Source organism: Nipponia nippon, unplaced genomic scaffold (genome assembly GCF_047370975.1).
Source record: "Nipponia nippon isolate SJK-2023a ecotype South Korea unplaced genomic scaffold, ASM4737097v1 scaffold_2, whole genome shotgun sequence".
NCBI lineage: Eukaryota > Metazoa > Chordata > Aves > Pelecaniformes > Threskiornithidae > Nipponia > Nipponia nippon.
Genome location: NW_028262336.1, coordinates 113,251,445 through 113,267,093, shown reverse-complemented (window position 1 = coordinate 113,267,093; position 15,649 = coordinate 113,251,445). Strand labels below are relative to the sequence as shown.

General features: G+C 42.4%; 1 protein-coding gene across 2 annotated transcripts in view; it reads left to right on the top strand.

Moving 5' to 3' along the window:
• Positions 1-6,703, top strand: part of DDX10 (DEAD-box helicase 10) — a 193,139-nt gene extending 186,436 nt beyond the window's left edge. For both annotated transcript variants that reach the window (XM_087757197.1, XM_087757196.1), the window contains one exon: positions 6,024-6,703. In XM_087757197.1, coding sequence (XP_087613323.1) covers positions 6,024-6,213 — 190 coding nt within the window. In that variant the 3' untranslated portion in view covers positions 6,214-6,703. The remainder of the gene's footprint in view (positions 1-6,023) is intronic.
• The last annotated feature ends 8,946 nt before the right edge of the window (positions 6,704-15,649 follow it).

The window sequence follows — 15,649 nt, the reverse complement described above, 5'->3', positions numbered from 1 at the left end:
AAATTCTGTAGTTCAGAAATTAATTATCAACAATTGGAGGATGATAGTGGTCACAAAAGAAAAGGAGAGGAACAGATTTGAAGAAGGTTGGTGTCAGGTGAAGCTGAGGAGTGAATGGATGTGAGGGTTAGGAAGGTCGTTAGCACATCTCCAAAGGCAGCAGCACATTTCAGAGAAGGTTAAGCCTCTGACAGAGGGACATACAGCAGATCAAAATGGTTTGATTGAAGCCACGGTCACCTCCAGCGGGAGCAGTTTCAACCCAGAGCAGTGATATTTGATCCATATAAGAATCAACCCCTGAATGATTTCAGTTTTCAGACTGGTGTATAAAGATAAGCTAATATTGCTTAGCCCAAATACACTGAACAGAAACTCCAGTGGTCCAGGGCTAGGTCAGGTACTGCTGCTTTACGGTCAGCAATGTCTGCGATGGGAATGGGGAAGAAAAGTGCTGTTCCAGCTTCAGACATCCGATTTGAGTCCACCGCTCTTGTCCAGTAGAGCCTTTAGAAAGTAAAGGTGGCCTCAGAGCAGAAGTGAGATGTTGATGGTAGGTTTGAGTGCTTTTTCTCGTGAAATCTTCTGTATGCTTCCCATGCAATAATAAGAAATATTAAGCATACTGTCTTACTGGTCTGGTTTCCATTTAAATACTTTTTTTCCGTGTTCCAGATTATGGTACTTCAGCTCCAAGACAGATTTGTCTTTTGCTTTTTGTACTATTACACTGGTATTTCATTATAAGTAGATTATTCATCCCTTTTCCTCCAATTGTTTTTTATAAATCTAGTTTTAGAGCTGTTTTGATTTACATCAGTGGAATGGCCAGTAAGGGAAATAAGACAACACAATATATTTTCATTACCATTTCTATGTGCTGTAGCATTCTGACAGCAAGTAAGAAAGAAGCTGCAGTGGGCTTTGTGGAAGGGACTGCAGTAATTAATCTTCATTAGGATTTCTGCCATGGCCTTGTGAATTAAAATTTATTACGTGGAAAAGGGTTTGTGGCACAGCATGTTTGATTAGGAAAATGCCAATATTTATGGAATAAATTATTCCTAACTTTTCTGAACTGTATTTTATTAGCAGATTCATTCATTATTCCTGTACATTTCTTTGGGAAAGAGCTTGTGTGCACTATATTGCAGCCTGGAAGCTTGACTCATGGCCTGCAATTCAGTGGCAAGGGTTGTTTGTTTCCAGAGCAGTGCTGGTAAACCTAGGCTCCAAGGCAAGCTTCGATAAATGTTAACTGAAGCAGAGCCTGTCTAGAGATCTCACAGTACCACGTTGTTTAAACAACAGCAACTTGGCCGCACATTTCAAATGGCTGACTCTCAAGCACTTAAAATCTAAACCTCACAGCTTGTCAAGACATACTTTGAAGCCCAGAAGTGAGTTAAATACTAACAATTAAAAGCTTTCTATTTTTTTCCTGGTATCACCTCAAAACACACTTGTGAGATTATTTTTTAATAGTTAAATTAGGAGAGTTTCTTGGTGTATAGCTATCAGAGTCATAGTTAGATCCCCTGTTTCCCAGATGCCATTCATATATGCTGGCATTTGTTTAAGGGACAGGATTCATAAACGGTGCTTTAGTGTTTGAGTAGTAAACGTTACCTATCAAATGATAGTACCTTCCTTTGTTGTTACAGCTGTGCAAATGGTGACCACAGGAATTACTGTGCCTGTTGATAAGTCGGCTGTTAGTACCTCCTCGGCTATGTAAACACAGCCCGTCCCAGTAAATCCTTCCATCAGGCAGCTTCAGACCGCGCAGGTCGTTCAGGCGGCTGAAAAACTAAATTGCACCAGATGGTAAAAGGAAGGGATTGTAATCCAGCTGCGCGTGCTGCTTTCTAAGTGTTATAAATAGAAGATGAAGAGACGCACTGGCTTTGGTTTGGATCTGAATTGTGGGGTTGCTTTCTAACTGCGTGGTTCTGTCAGAAAATAGTTCACCTTAGAATAACTTTATTTTGTTTGGCTATTTGTGGACGCCAGCTGGTGGTATATCAGTTTGTGTGTTTGTGAGGAATAAGGGACCATTTATGTCCATGGGAAGCGACCAACAATAAAAAGATTGCCTCTGCAGAGTGGGCTGACAGGCCTTCGGTCAGTGGAGACCGAGGACGAATTCATTTGACAATAAGTGGAGAAGTCATCCCTGTATAGCTGCCCTTTTACATGCACAACTGAGAATTACACCTGTTACATCTCCTCCAAAGACCTTTCTGTCCAAACTGTTAAGGAGAAGCACCCAGATGGAGTATGGGATACCCCTTGGCATCATGATGCCAGACATCTCTCCTGGTGATTTTCCAGCTTCCTTCTAAAATTGCCAGTTTCACCCTTTGTAAAAGCTACATCTCTGACTGCTCCTCCAGAGTAGTACAGCCCCTCTCCATGCCACCCAAACCACCGCTGGTAAAAATCCATCCTGCAGGAACAGGGTTGGGGGTTGGACTAGCTGATCTTGAAAGGTCCCTTCCAACCCAAACCATTCTATGGACAGGCACTGTCTGTCTTCTCTTTGCATCTCAAAATTATGAACATCTTATTCGCACGTTCCACATGACTCTCTGCTTTCCTTCCCAAGTTTCCTTTATCAAATACTGTTTTGCTTCTACTTTTTGTGCATCATGAAAACATAAGCCTTTAGCTCTCTTCATCACTTGGTGGCTTTGCTGCTGCTGCTTCGTGTGTTACACATTCCTCCTTGTTCACCTCTCCAGCTTACAGCCCAGTAGGGGTCAACTTAGTGTGAAAATGCACCTGCTACCGTGTAGATACATCTTTAGTATGCACTACTAATTAAGCACCATGATCCCTCAGTAATGATAAGAAACAGCTTGACTCAGCATAATTTTCCCACAAAGCTTATGATGAAAATTAATCATAATTGTGTTGATGTGCTTTTGTTTGTGGAAAAAATTAGAGATCTCACAGTTCCTTCTGAATGTGTTTTATATTTAAATGTTATACCTTATAGACATCTGGGCCTATGGGCCTCTGAAACTCCAAAAATTAATACCGTTTTTGGTATTTAAAGTCTTGTGAGATTTCTGTGTTGTTTTAATTGCTAAGATGTTTTGAACTCATGTCCTAGATGAAGCATTAGTCAATTATGAATGCAAACTGGGCTTCGGAGTCCATTCAAATGCTGGAAATAATTGGCTGTCTTGCAAACAAGCTAAAATGCTTTTACTTAATGAGGTTTCAGCCTTACGCTTTTAAAGTGAACACCCATACTCTGTCCTGATCAAAGCGAACACAACAAAACTCCAGCCCAAACCCACTTGGCTACTTGAAAAGTGGGAAACATTAGTGCTTTGGAGTATTTTCATATACTGTTAGTATAGCTTCAGCATTTATGGAATATCTTAAGCACTGCAGAGAGAAATAGAGAGTTCTTTCCTCAGAAAAGGAGTAAAATAAACACTCGTAGCAAGCACTGAAAAGCCACCCCCATGCAAATGACAGCTCAAAGCCGGCAAATTTGCTATATCCTTTGAGATGTTCCAATTTTAGGAAAAATATTTGGTGCACAGTCATCAGCTATTCATAGAATCATAGAATGGTTTGGGTTGGAAGGGACCTTTAAAGACCATGTAGTCCAACCTTCCTCCCGTGGGCAGGGACATCTCTCACTGGATCAGGTTGCTTTACACTGTTCCTTTTGGATAAGCAGGGAAGGACAACGTAAAGGTAGGGTGTTTTGTTTGTGTTAATTGTGGAAATGCGAGGTGTTTCTCATAGGATTTCCCTCCTCTCACTGTGCTGTAATGAGTAGGCAGGAGTTGGCACCGTTCTTCCATGAAAGGTGGGATGGATGAGAGAGGGAGGCAGGTCACACAACTGCAGTCCAGTGCAAGGCCATCAGATCTCATGTTACTCCTTCATCTCGATGGAGAGGCAGCCAGAAAGCACGAGGTACAAGCCAGGAAGAGGAGGAAGCATCGTGCTGCCAATCCTGCTCAGAGACCATTCGGGAACTTCTTGAAAACTGCCTTGTTTTGGGGTTAATGTTTGGGTTAGGCTGGTTTCCAGTGAGTGATGAAACCAGCGTTTCACATACTGGTAACTAGCCCTATTAATGGAAAAAGACAAGGTGGGCAGCTGAAGGTGGTTTGAAGTGGGGATTGGGTTCCTGTGCCATGTTGATTTGAAGGACAGTATTCCCAAATTTGAGCTATTTGTTATAACTGGTGTTTCTAATTGTTAAGTCTCTAAACAGTATTTCTGAACGAAACATTTCACAAACATTACATTTACACTTAAGCAATTATAAAAATTAAGGCAATTAAAATTCTTGTTGAAACTTTTTTGAACTAAATTGAATTTTCTGGGTAGAAATTTACCAAATTTTAATTGAAAATCTAAATATAACCATCTATTTTAGAAGCCTAAACTCAGTCTTAGAATCATTTATGTTGAAAAAGACCTTTAAGGTCATTGAGTCCAACCATTAACCTAACATTGCCAAGTTCACCACTAAACCATGTCCCTAAGCACCACGTCTACACGTCTTTTAAATACCTCCAGGGATGGGGACTCATCCACTTCCCTGTGACGCCTGTTCAGCCTGACAGCCCTTTCAGTGAAGAAATTTTTCCTAATATCCAATCCAAACCTCCCCTGGCGCAACTTGAGGCAGTTTCCTCTTGTCCTATCACTTGTTACTTCTTGCCCACCTTGCTACAACCTCCTTTCAGGTAGTTCTAGAGAGCAATAAGGTCTCCCCTCAGCCTCCTCTTCTCCAGACTAAGCAACCCCAGTTCCCTCAGCCACTCCTCAGAAGACTTGTGCTCTAGACCCTTCACCAGCTTCGTTGCCCTTCTCTGGACACGCTCCAGCACCTCGATGTCCTTCTTGTAGTGAGGGGCCCAAAACTGAACACAGTATTCAAGGTGCAGCCTTACCAGTGCTGAGTACAGGGGCACTATCACCTCCCTGGTCTTGCTGGCCACGCTATTTCTGATACAAGCCAGGATGCTATTGGCCTTCTTGGCCACCTGGGCACACTGCTGGCTCATGTTCAGGCGGCTGTGGACCAACACCCCCAGGTCCTTTTCCGCCAGGCAGCTCTCCAGCCACTCCTCCCCAGCCTGTAGCCTTGCATGGGGTTGTTGTGACCCAAGTGCAGGACCCAGCACTGAGCCTTGTTGAACCTCATACAGTTGGCCCCGGCCCATCGATCCAGCCTGTCGAGGTCCCTCTGTAGAGATTTTGTTACATTAGATTATTTTAATCTTAGATAAGATGATTTATGGCATATTTTCTATGTTATGGGCAAAACCCACATGAAGAAACATGAAAGCTTGGGCTTTCTTGCTGTTGCTGTCATGTGGCCGTGTGATAGAAGTGAAAGTATTAAAACAGATAGGCAGCCATTCCGTCCAGATTGAAGGCTGCAAAAGGCAATTCATTCAAGTCTGAAGAAAAGCAGCAGAAGCAATAGGTATTCACCAGAGAAAATAACTGGGTTTGTGTTTTTCTCTTTCTCTTGTGGCAAAGAGGTAGTTAATAGCTTCCAAGTAAAGCTTCTTAAAGAAGGGGAAAGAGTGGCCTGAATGAGATGGACTCAAATCAAAACTGTATTACGTGTAGGATTTGCCAATGAAATGAAAGTTCTCATATTTTTATTTTTGTCACATATTTATTTTAGACAAAATCTTGAATGCATGTTAAGGTCCACTGACACATCAGTAAATCAGTTTGGTCAAGTTGTCTGTCACTCTATAAGGCAGCAAATATTAGATAAAGCTGATAGCAATATCCTGATACACTGTAATCAATTAAGACAGCAGAACACCCACCACCACCTCGGCCTGAAAGCAGTTCTAATTTAGACATTCAGAGTTCATCAGCTTCTATTGCTTCACCCTTCTGAATTGTAATTTTGTTGGCTCTTATCTTGACATAAATTTGCCTTGTTTAAAATGAATTCTTTGATTACATGATGATATTGATTACCACAGTTGTTAAAAAGACTAATTGATTTGTTTCTGCAGTGAACTCGAGGAGAAGAGTGGAAGAAAGAAAAGAAGCTATAGCAACAGTAACGCAGAAGAAGAAATGCCACAGAAAAGAAAGAAGGCGAAATTCAGCCAAGAGGAGGAACCCTGTTTGCCATTAGATACTGGGCTTTCTCTGGCAGAGGATGAAGAGCTTGTGCTACATCTGCTCAACAGTCACAGCTAATTATTTTTCTGCAGGTTTTCTTTTCTGGGACATCTTCATAATTTTGTCAGTAGTCTACAGAAGATGAATTTGGCAGCTGGGCAGCTGGGTACCAGTGGACGTAGATAAATGAATTCTGCGTGCAATGGGATTGCCTTAGATTGGCTCATAGATTATAGACAACATTTAGTTTGATTCATAAGGCTTTCTAAACCAACTTTCCAACCTAAATCACCAGATGTCATTTTGCAGTAACACATTCATAATTTAAAATCTCCAAGTTTTGAAGCAATTATCTTTTTTTATTCTAATTTTGCTTTAAATAAAAACAGGGTGCTCCTTTCTTGACTGTGTCAGGTTTGATATTTTAGAAGATAAATGTGTACTCAAATTATTACAGAAGAAATACTGTTGACAGCTCAAATTATAATACTTCAAAATAAACCACATTTTTTTCTTATGTGTATCATGCACATATTTTAAAAATATTTTAATAAAAATTTCTGAAGCCTTGGTGTAAACTTTTGGTGTCTCTTACAGCTTTGCTGTGAAAGCATTTATTTATCCTTTCTATTATTATTTATCATTTTTTAATTTTTTACTTTTTATTTATCATTATTTATCTCAAAGAGTTGCAGTCAACGGCTCGATGTCCAAGTGGAGACCAGTGATGAGTGGCGTTCCTCAGGGGTCGGTATTGGGACCAGCGCTGTTTAACATCTTTGTCAGCAACATGGACAGTGGGATCGAGTGCACCCTCTGCAAGTTTGCCGATGACACCAAGCTGAGTGGTGCAGTCGACACGCTGGCGGGTAGGGATGCCATCCAGAGGGACCTTGACAGGCTGGAGGGTTGGGCCCGTGCGAACCTCATGAAGTTCAACAAGGCCAAGTGCAAGGTCCTGCACATGGGTCGGGGCAATCCCAAGCACAAATACAGGCTGGGCGGAGAATGGATAGAGAGCAGCTCTGAGGAGAAGGACTTGGGGGTGTTGGTTGATGAGAAGCTCAACATGAGCTGGCAATGTGCGCTTGCAGCCCAGAAAGCCAACTGTATCCTGGGCTGCATGTAAAGAAGCGTGACCAGCAGGTCGAGGGAGGTGATTCTGCCCCTCTACTCTGCTCTGGTGAGACCCCACCTGCAGTACTGCGTCCAGCTCTGGAGTCTTCAGCACAGGAAGGACATGGACCTGTTGGAGAGGGTCCAGAGAAGGGCCACAAAGATGATCAGAGGGCTGGAGCACCTCTCCTATGAGGACAGGCTGAGAGAGCTGGGGTTGTTCAGCCTGGAGAAGAGAAGGCTCTGGGGAGACCTTATAGCAGCCTTCCAGTACCTGAAGGAGGCCTACAAGAAAGCTGGAGAGGGACTTTTTACAAGGGAGCATAGTGATAGGACAAGGGGTAATGGCTATAAACTGAAAGTGGGTAGATTTAGATTAGAGGAAGAAATTCTGTATATAGGAAGAAATTCTTTACAATGAGGGTGGCGAGGCACTGGAACAGGTTGCCCAGAGAGGTTGTGGATGCCCCATCCATGGAAGTGTTGAGGGCCAGGTTGAATGGGGCTGTGAGCAACCTGGTCTAATGGAAGGTGTCCCTGCCCATGGCAGGGGGGTTGGAACCAGATGATCTTTAAGGTCCCTTCCAACCCAAACCATTGTATCATTCTATAATTTCTATTATGATTTTGTCACTGGTGTTAGGCAATTCAGAAAACCACTTTTAGAAGCTAAAACTTTGAATCTTTCATTTGAATCTCATATGAATGAGAACACAGTGGTGCCACAAAAAGGTAGAGCATAACACTGCCTGATAAAATTGGTTACAAGGTAGATTTTGTGGCAGGCTTACAACTGGAAGTGAGCGACTTTTTTTTGTTATGACCAAATATAATGAAGAAAAATAATTTATTTTTGAGTATATTTTCAAGTTTCATCCCATCAAACCATGGCTGTTTATTGCAGATTTTGTGCATGCTTACCCATAATCACTGCACTTTGCTGAACAGCAACAAGATAGATGCTGTGTGAGTCCTTTCCCTGGGGAAGGGAAGAAGCGGGCATTCTCTCTGAAGCAAAACAAAATATTAACACAATACCAAATTCTTAGTTATTTAAGTAGATGTTTTTCTCTTGCTTGTACCCGAATGCCAGCTATGAGCCAAATTCACTGTCTTCTTGCTTGCATTCTTGACTACCCCCTCAAGAATATTGGCGCAGTGTTCAGAAAAAAGCATGGTAAACCCTTGCAATATGGAGAGTGATGAAAACTGCTGAGAGTTTTACACATCTCTAGAATGACCTAGGCAAAGGGAAGGCTGCTGTGCGAGAAAACGAAGGGTGCAGGAAAATTCAGTGTTTTGTTTGCTGACACAAGGTTTTTGACAGCAAACTGGCATGTAAAGTGATGACTGTTTTCAGCAGACCTGTGCCTTAGTGAAGTTTATACGGCAAAGTAGAGAGTAAAACACTGAGTAGGTACAAATGCCTGAGGGCTTTCCCCTGTTGCTTCCCTTCGGCAAATCATCAAGTACAAGTTGTCTCAAAAAGCTGTTTGGTCCTCCCATCACCTATATGAAGAAGATATTAAAGTAAATACTCCTTTTTTTTTCCCAACATAAATTCTTCCATTTTTTTTTGTCACAGAAATCTAACAGCACAAATTCAGTAAAAGCCTTTCTTCCTCTCCCTGTACCCCATGCTATCTTTTAGCTCAGTTACCCAAAACTGAAAATATACTGCAAATTTTTGTCTCCAAATGTTGCTTCCGCTGTTCTGCCAGCAGGCAGGGTATCATCAAAACAATATTACAGGCAGAGCACATCTGCCATCTGCTCCTTCCTGACAATGTGGAACGAGAAGAAATGACCGAGTTTCACATACAGCTAAACATGAAAGATGGGACCTGCTTGGCAGCTGATGCATGGTGGTGTTTAGTCTACGGTGCCACACTGGGCCTGGAAAATACTGTGATCTGGGAATAGTATTGCTGATGAATCTGTTAATGAAGAAGGATCTGATATGATGCTATTGTGACTGTGCTTAGGCTCCGTCATGTGAATAGCTGCAGTGAATGTGACGAGCGGTGTCAACAAATGGCTCTGCACTGGGATAACAGAGGTCCTGCTCCTGCAGTCGTGGAGGAAGGTGGTGAACTTCAGGGCAAGGAGCACCAACAGTGGAAAGCTATTCAAAGATGAGCTGGATGCAGATGATAATACATACGGTGGTGTATGCATCTTATTCAGAGGTATTTGTAGATTTGTAGTGTACTTTATGGTGATCAGTTGTTGTGTACATCACCTCATGTCTCTCAACTCAAATCTTTGGTCTGAGAAGGTTGAACATAAGTTTGTTGGGGCAAGTAAGTAAAAACCCAAAAGATTTACTGTTTTTTACTGGAATATTCTCATTTGTATGCTGGGGTGTGAGAGAAGTATTCTTACCCAGTGAGCAATAAGACTAAAAATTGAATTATGTATATTGGAAGGATCGTGCTGCACTTCTATTCTTGTGATGTTTTCATTGTCTGCATAAAATAATTTTTCATGTGCTCTTACTTTTGTATTTCGGGATAATGGAGTTTCTAATGTATTTGTGTTGTCTGATATAGAGCCATTGTTTCTCAAATCCTTACAAAGTTTGTCCATCTACTTCAAACGTGGCTGTCCTTGAGGGGATGCATATCTCCAGAGTTTAACTCCCACAAGAATGAAGCCTTGTGAAAAAGTGGAGGGAAGGGGCTTAAGGCAGATGCTCCATGCAATGGGTGTGTCTAAGAACGGGAAACTGCTACATGTGCTAGAAAGAACAAGACAAAAAAGCCGGGATTCAGCATTTTGAGGCAGTGGCTGCGGTTCTGAGTTATCATTCCCATCAGCTGTAAATCTGGTTTAAGAGGCTCCTCACCAGCCCTGCTTTTAGCTGTGCTACTGGAGTAAGAAAAGAAGTGAAAAGCGCACGAACCAAATGTTAATCTCATAAACACAAGGAGTGACTTGACTGAAGGGTGTTTTCCAGGGAGCTGGTTTGCGTTTCACACCAGTGGACTTCTCAACCTGCTGCCCGAAGACTTGGCATGTGTGTCCAAGGCGAACAGGCAGGTGGAGTGGGGCCAGCTGGGGACACCACCCATCGTCCCCCTTTCTCCTGGTCCCAGGTACGGCATGTGCTGCTGTAGCATCAGAACAAATCCCAAGCTTTTGCAAGTTTGTACTTCACATGCGTTATAATCCCAGCTTTACACAGGAGAAATGGAAGCGTGGAAATAATTTGGCATGCCTGTAATCAAAGACTTCCTTGATGACCTTATGCAGTTGAATCCACAACTCCGAAATCACTTGTGATTTAGCAAGAGCAGCCTCCCACTTGGCATCTGAATTGCCTTCTGTGCAGGACCCTAACCTTCAGATGTCGTGGTGTCTGGTGCTGTGAGCACCCTGGGATGGGTTTCAGGCTGCTTCTCACCCCCGTAGGCTGCAGCCCTCCACGAGGAGGGGAGGGAAAGTTCCCTTTGGGGACTCCTTTAGGAGGGGTAGCAAGGTCTGAGTATGGTGGTATTTTCCAAGGCCAGGAGACATCCTTAAATCACCAAGCAGGAAACCTTGTTTTAAATAATGAATTTTCATATTAGTTTGCGCTTTGTATTAATAAATTGCACTTTGTACTTTATATTAATAGTGGTCGATTTCCTTCTGCTGCTGGAATGGTTCCAGTGTGTTGATTTATAGCTGGGTATAGCGTTAAGACTAAATCTAGTACATTTTACATTCTGAGGATATGCATTAGGCATTTATGCAATGTTATAGTTTAGTGGGCTTTTATTCAGAGTCAAATCTTCTCTTTGTTGCATACAAAATAATAGAGACATTTGTTTACTGGATAATTTATTACAATTTGTTTGAAGCCTCTTTTGGATGGAAACTGGAAGTCAGGGAAAAGTCATGATAGCGTTGAAGAGTTTGGGATTTTTAGATTAGTTAAATAGATGGACACGAAATGTGCTAGCTACTGAAGTTGTCCAGCTTGCAGTATTTTCATGAGGCATATAAAATGCGTTGTTGCAAAGATACCATTCTGCCTCAGCATCATAGAAATTTCTCTTAGGTCTTTGCTTTGTAAAGACCTTATTGATGAAGCACATTAAATTGTGTGAAGAGTATAAGAAATTTAGGCTCTAACATAAGTGGTTGCAAATTAATATTTTGCATTTTAAATGGGTATGTTCCTTTAAATAGTATATGAATAGAAATAAAAAATAAGTTTTATTCCTCCTGCAACTGTCTGAGTCCAGCTAGAGCATTAAGTGGTGTGTCCTGCTCTCTGACCAGACTCGTAAAGAGAAATGCCTGAAGCAAAACATTAAAAACCAGAGAGCTGTGGTAGAGAACATTCAATTCAGACTATAAAAAATAGTACAAGATCTGAAGATACTGAAGTGACCCTGTGGGTTCCTATAATCCTGGATACATATGATAAAATTGATATAAAACACAAGAAGAAAATGTATATCAGTAACGGTTGCAAATGGGTATTTTTCCTTATCGTGCTACTCTCTAGTTTGACCTGGTTGATGCTTGTTTCTTGTGAGAGATTGAGTATGCCTTGGAGCAGGGATGCTAGGCTATGGTAGGCTGCTGCTGCAGGCATGGCCACTGTGGTTCACGATGTTGCTGCTTTTATGCTGGAGGTCACTGCCCCAGCCGTACCTTTGCCTGACTAATAACCTGAGGTTTAAATTAAGCTGGTTGGTTCTGTCCTGAAACAGATGAATCCTTACGCCATCCATTTTGCTAACTGGGCAGAGGGCTGATAACAGGCAGCTGAAGGACAGTAACGCTTCCCTGTGCAGCACCCACTTTCACTGTTAATTTGATAGGGACCTTGAGCAGAGTGTAGCCAAACCTTGCACCCGGCATGCTTCAAGCTAGAAGATCCAGAACGCATCGTAACTCCAAGAGAAATACAATTTCCAATCAATAGTTCTAGTAAGAAAAGACTATTACCTTCACTTTTTGACCATATTTCATTAGATTTCTTTGTTTTATTGCTCTCTTCTCTGGTGTTTGCAGCTCTCTGAATTTAGTCTCGTCCTTTCAGATTAATTTTTTACTCTCAGAAGCATCTGCAAGTTTTATCTCTAAAAGGTGGAACTAGATGCCAGAAAATTGCATTGTCGTCGTCTTTGTAAATCATGAAAATTGCTATCAAGGCTTTAGTCTATACCAAGTGGACACTTTTATAATGAAGTACTCCCCAAACTTCAAAGGCAAATGAGTCAGTCAAGAACATCAACGAATTAGAAAGCCTAATGCAGAAGATTCTTTTCAGGCCTGTAAGGAGGTATTGTTCCGATTAAATCAGTAGCGAGAAGTCGATCTGTTCCAAGAATGCCTTGTGCATTGCCTATTTTTGTCCATGTCTGGCCAGAAGCCATTTTTTTGCAAAGAAAACTATTCATCAGATTCAGTCATGTAAAAATGATTGCTTAAATTGCACTGGGCTATCAGCTAGCAGATTTACCCAGGAGTGGAATCTCTTGGGTAGATGCTATCTGTTAGTTTTGCACATCATCTCGTTGTGCTTTGTCTATAAAATATAGATAAGTTTAATTAAACTAAATTAGTTTTGTTGAGCAGTTTTTTAAATCCTTTTGAGTTGAGAAGTAGCTGTGCTGAGATTTCAGCTGCATTAAGAGGAAACTGATGGGCATTGTTCTCCTAATCACGTATGGGGGTCCTGGAGGAAGATAACGTTTCTGGCTACGGCCTCTCCGGGGCTACAGAAGTCCTTTCTCTCATGCACAGCTTGTCCCTCTGATGCTAAACCTAAGCTGTTACACAAAAGCCATGTGTAAGTACAGGCTGTAAATTGAACCTGCTGTTACTGGTGTTGATGTGCTCGAACTTATCACACTTAAGGTGAAATGGAATTTGGCTCATTCATTTGCAAGTCCATCTTATACACATTGTGCTGCACTTCGCAGGGAAGTGAAATGGTTCCTCCAATCTGTATGTTTAATGGCTATACACGTCATCCTTCCCAACAACTGCGTTTGATTATACTGAAATGCAACTTGTTTTTATTTAATCAGCTCAGTGAAAGCTAATGAATATAGCTTAGGAACTAATTTAAACTTGCTAGTCACCACAAGTGTCTTACAAATTGCATCTCAGCAGGGTTACAGATTTTTGATGCCACTGCCCTAAGTACAGTTTTTATTTAATTGGAGATGTTACCAGGCCTTTGTGGAAAACACTGGGATTTGTTTTCGGGTTTGAGAGAACTTTGCATTCCCTTCTTAGAGCAGATACTAATGTGAATCATTTCCCCTAGCAATGAGGTGAGTCTATTCCAGTACACTCTCAGTTGCACTCAGAAACTTGCTGATGTGCTTCATATTGATGCCCTGACTTGTCAATAAAAGGGCTGCTTGTGGGTAGGCAAGTGTGCCTTGCCCTGGGTCTGATCCAGTGCGAGCACTGCCCCAGCTTCCAGCCCTGGGCAGGCTGACGCAGCGGCTAAAGCCTCGCAGTTACCCCTGCTCTCTCATAGGAAGCTTCTTTTATGAGTAACATGGGAGGTGGTAAAAAGTCTCTTAAACCTTCCGTAGAGCCATTTCTGACTAAGGTGACAAGAGTTATGGGGCTTAAGTTATAAGACAAGCATGACCATCAAGTTGGCTGTGCCGGCATGCACACCCAGCGCATTAAGTGGTTCATTCCTTGGGTGGCCCAGGCACCCCCAGGCTGTGCTTGGCAGCGATGAGGTGATGGAGAGGCTGGAGCCCATGGGCCGACTTCAAACAAGACAATTGACTGAACCTTCACGATTCAGTATTTGACTCCAGGTGGGAATTTTGGACAGTGCTAGAAATTTTCCCCAAGACAACTCCTGCTGTGTCCGGTCCAGTTTGTATGCCCGCATTAACATCTTGGGTGAAGTGTCCCAGAGACCTGCCTAGGCCGTTGTGTGTGGTTAAGACATTTGTAAATAGTCAATAGAAACTGTTCCTGCAAAAATGGTCGCACAGGACAGTCTTTTGTATATAGTTAAAATATTTAAAGGATGTTTTGTATGTAGTTAAGGTGTGTCAATAGCAGTGAATTATGCTATGGTCACAGGACCAAGACTGACTGGATGCCAAGAACTGAGCAGAACAGTGGTTTGAGGAGTCTCTCCTGATCCAGCTGAAGACACTGCCACAAGGAACCTTGCAATGGAGACTGTTGTTGCCACCAGAAAGCAGCTGATCATCCAGTTGGGAGAGTTGATTCCCCACATGAGTGTTACCCTATGCCAACTTCCCAATAATTTAGTTTTTTTCCTTTTAACAAACAGAGTGTCTGTGCTACCCTAGCCTGATTGATTTTGGCTGAAATGGTCATTAGTGGGTACAGAGAAACGCTGGGAATTCAGTAAATTATTTGGTGTCATCCCACACAATATCGCATGCTCAAATGACTGAAAGTCAGAGTGCAGATGACTCTTGTTCCCTGAAGGGAAACGAGATGTCCTGCTAACAATTCCCTGGTGATGGTAAATGGCACAATTCCTACATGGATGCTACTAAACCTGCCTTCAGTGGTCCTGGCCTGTGGGGATGGTTGTGTGATGGAGACCTAGGACATGCTTTAAGAAACACAATAGCAAATAGCCAGTGAGGTTATGGTGAGCAGCAAACATCCCTGTCTGAAATGCACCCTGTAGTGTGCATGCGCCCCTTTCTTCCTCCAAGAGATAAATCATTATATTTGCCTTTATCTGACTACTTTTAGGGTTTTCCTCTGTAAGTCTCTCCATCCTACATCAGGAAGACAAGAACATCCGATAGCCTTGTAGGGAGCTATCTAGCTTGTCTTTGGCACCCTCTTACCAAAACTCTTCCTCCCCCATCACAGGGGAGAAACAGCCCCTAGCAGGGGCACAGGGCTCTGGCTGATGCCCCTTGGCAAACCTGTGTGCTACGGCATGAGGCAGTGACAGGGTGACACGAGGATGCCAGCTGTCAGGGGCTGGGCCAGGAGCTTTCTTTCAAGCCTACATCCTCATTGAAAGCCTTTATTTTTTTTTAAACTCCAGAAATTTGTTTTCCTAATCTTACACCTAGCAGAAAGCTGGTGGAGGGGATTGCAAGGCATCAGCATGCAGTGGAAGCTCAGCGTGCAGGGGAAAGGCTCCACCTCTGCCTTCCCTCAGGCTATGCTCTTGTCCAGCATCTGCTCTGTGGCTGGAGCTGCTGGGCTAGATGGTCCTTGACCCACGCAGCTGTTCAAAGTCATCTTTATGAAGATGAGTTCTCCAGCTTAAGGAATCAAGTGCTCTGAGTAGGATGAAAAGCTTGCATTTCTTAAATATGTAAGAATGTGCTAATCTAGTTCCTTGTCTAGTGACTAATTAAGCCCATTTACTCTTTCTGCCTCTTCTTGTAGATGCTGATACATTTTTTGCAAACTGATT